The sequence below is a fragment of the Charadrius vociferus genome, unplaced genomic scaffold, assembly GCF_000708025.1.
Source record: "Charadrius vociferus isolate BGI_N301 unplaced genomic scaffold, ASM70802v2 scaffold218, whole genome shotgun sequence".
Classification (NCBI taxonomy): domain Eukaryota; kingdom Metazoa; phylum Chordata; class Aves; order Charadriiformes; family Charadriidae; genus Charadrius; species Charadrius vociferus.
Genome location: NW_009650084.1, coordinates 1,218,578 through 1,219,624, shown reverse-complemented (window position 1 = coordinate 1,219,624; position 1,047 = coordinate 1,218,578). Strand labels below are relative to the sequence as shown.

The following is a 1,047-nucleotide window of genomic DNA, read 5'->3' as shown; positions in this document are numbered from 1 at the left end:
GTCGGACTGAGGCAATGCGGTGGTGAGCGGGCCTAGGCCACCGCTGGCGAGGCCGTCGATGGGCACACAGCCCTGGCCAAAAATGTCCCCCAAAATGGAAGTAGAAAATTCCCATTTGGCAGCGGCTTTCGACTTGTCGAAAAAGACCTCTCACCTCATCCCTCAAAATCCCGGGCAGGTCAGGTTCACTCATTCCTCCCCTGAGAAGAAGAGGCCAAAGCGCAGCCATGGGGTGGCTGCACTGGCTGTTAATATCAGCAGCTTTTCCACCCAAACTAGTTACAAATCAACGCAGATCTGGAAAAATGTGTGAAGATCCCCGACCCACATCCTCCCTGCACCGCTCGGCCCCATCCCCCAGGGAGGTCTCGGCCTGCAGCTGGCCGGGCAGAGCGGGGTGCTGGGGGCAGCGGGTGCGTGGGCGGCCTGCGGTGGTCTCACCGACCTGCTCCTCAGGCTCATCGCCCCACAATGCAGATGCTGACTTTCCAAGGTGTCTGTCTTGCGTTTCTTTTATTCAGTAAATCTGGAACCCCCAACATAGGAAAGACATGGACCTGTTGGAGCGGGTCCGAAGGAGGGCCACAAAGATGATCAGAGGGCTGGAGCACCTCTCCTGTGAAGACAGGCTGAGGGAGTTGGAGTTGTTCAGCCTGGAGAAGAGAAGCAAACTGGAAGAGGGGAGATTTAGATTAGGTACTAGGAAGAAATTTTTCACTCTGAGGGTGGTGAGACACTGGCGCAGGTTGCCCAGAAAAGCTGTGGATGCCCCATCCCTGGAGGTGTTCAAGGCCAGGCTGGATGGGGCTTTGAGCAACCTGGTCTAGTGGGAGGCGTCCCTGCCCATGGCAGAGGGGTTGGAACTAAATGGCTTTTAAGGTCCCTTCCAACTCTACCCATTCTTTGATTCTATGATAAATTCATGCTAGGTCCGGCCCAAAATACATAATTAAGGAACAATTATTCTCCCTGTGCTGCTGGAGCTCTCTGTCTAACTCAATTCTGCCCTGTCCCACACAAGGTGTTTTGAAACGCTGCAGCAGCCAG

At 54.8% G+C, this 1,047-nt stretch overlaps 1 protein-coding gene across 1 annotated transcript in view; it reads left to right on the top strand.

Annotated features, from left to right (window-relative positions):
• The first annotated feature begins 58 nt into the window (after positions 1-58).
• The window catches only part of ATP11A (ATPase, class VI, type 11A), a 173,802-nt gene continuing 172,813 nt past the window's right edge, over positions 59-1,047 (top strand). The window contains exon 1 of the mRNA XM_009892154.1: positions 59-178. Coding sequence (XP_009890456.1) covers positions 59-178 — 120 coding nt within the window. The remainder of the gene's footprint in view (positions 179-1,047) is intronic.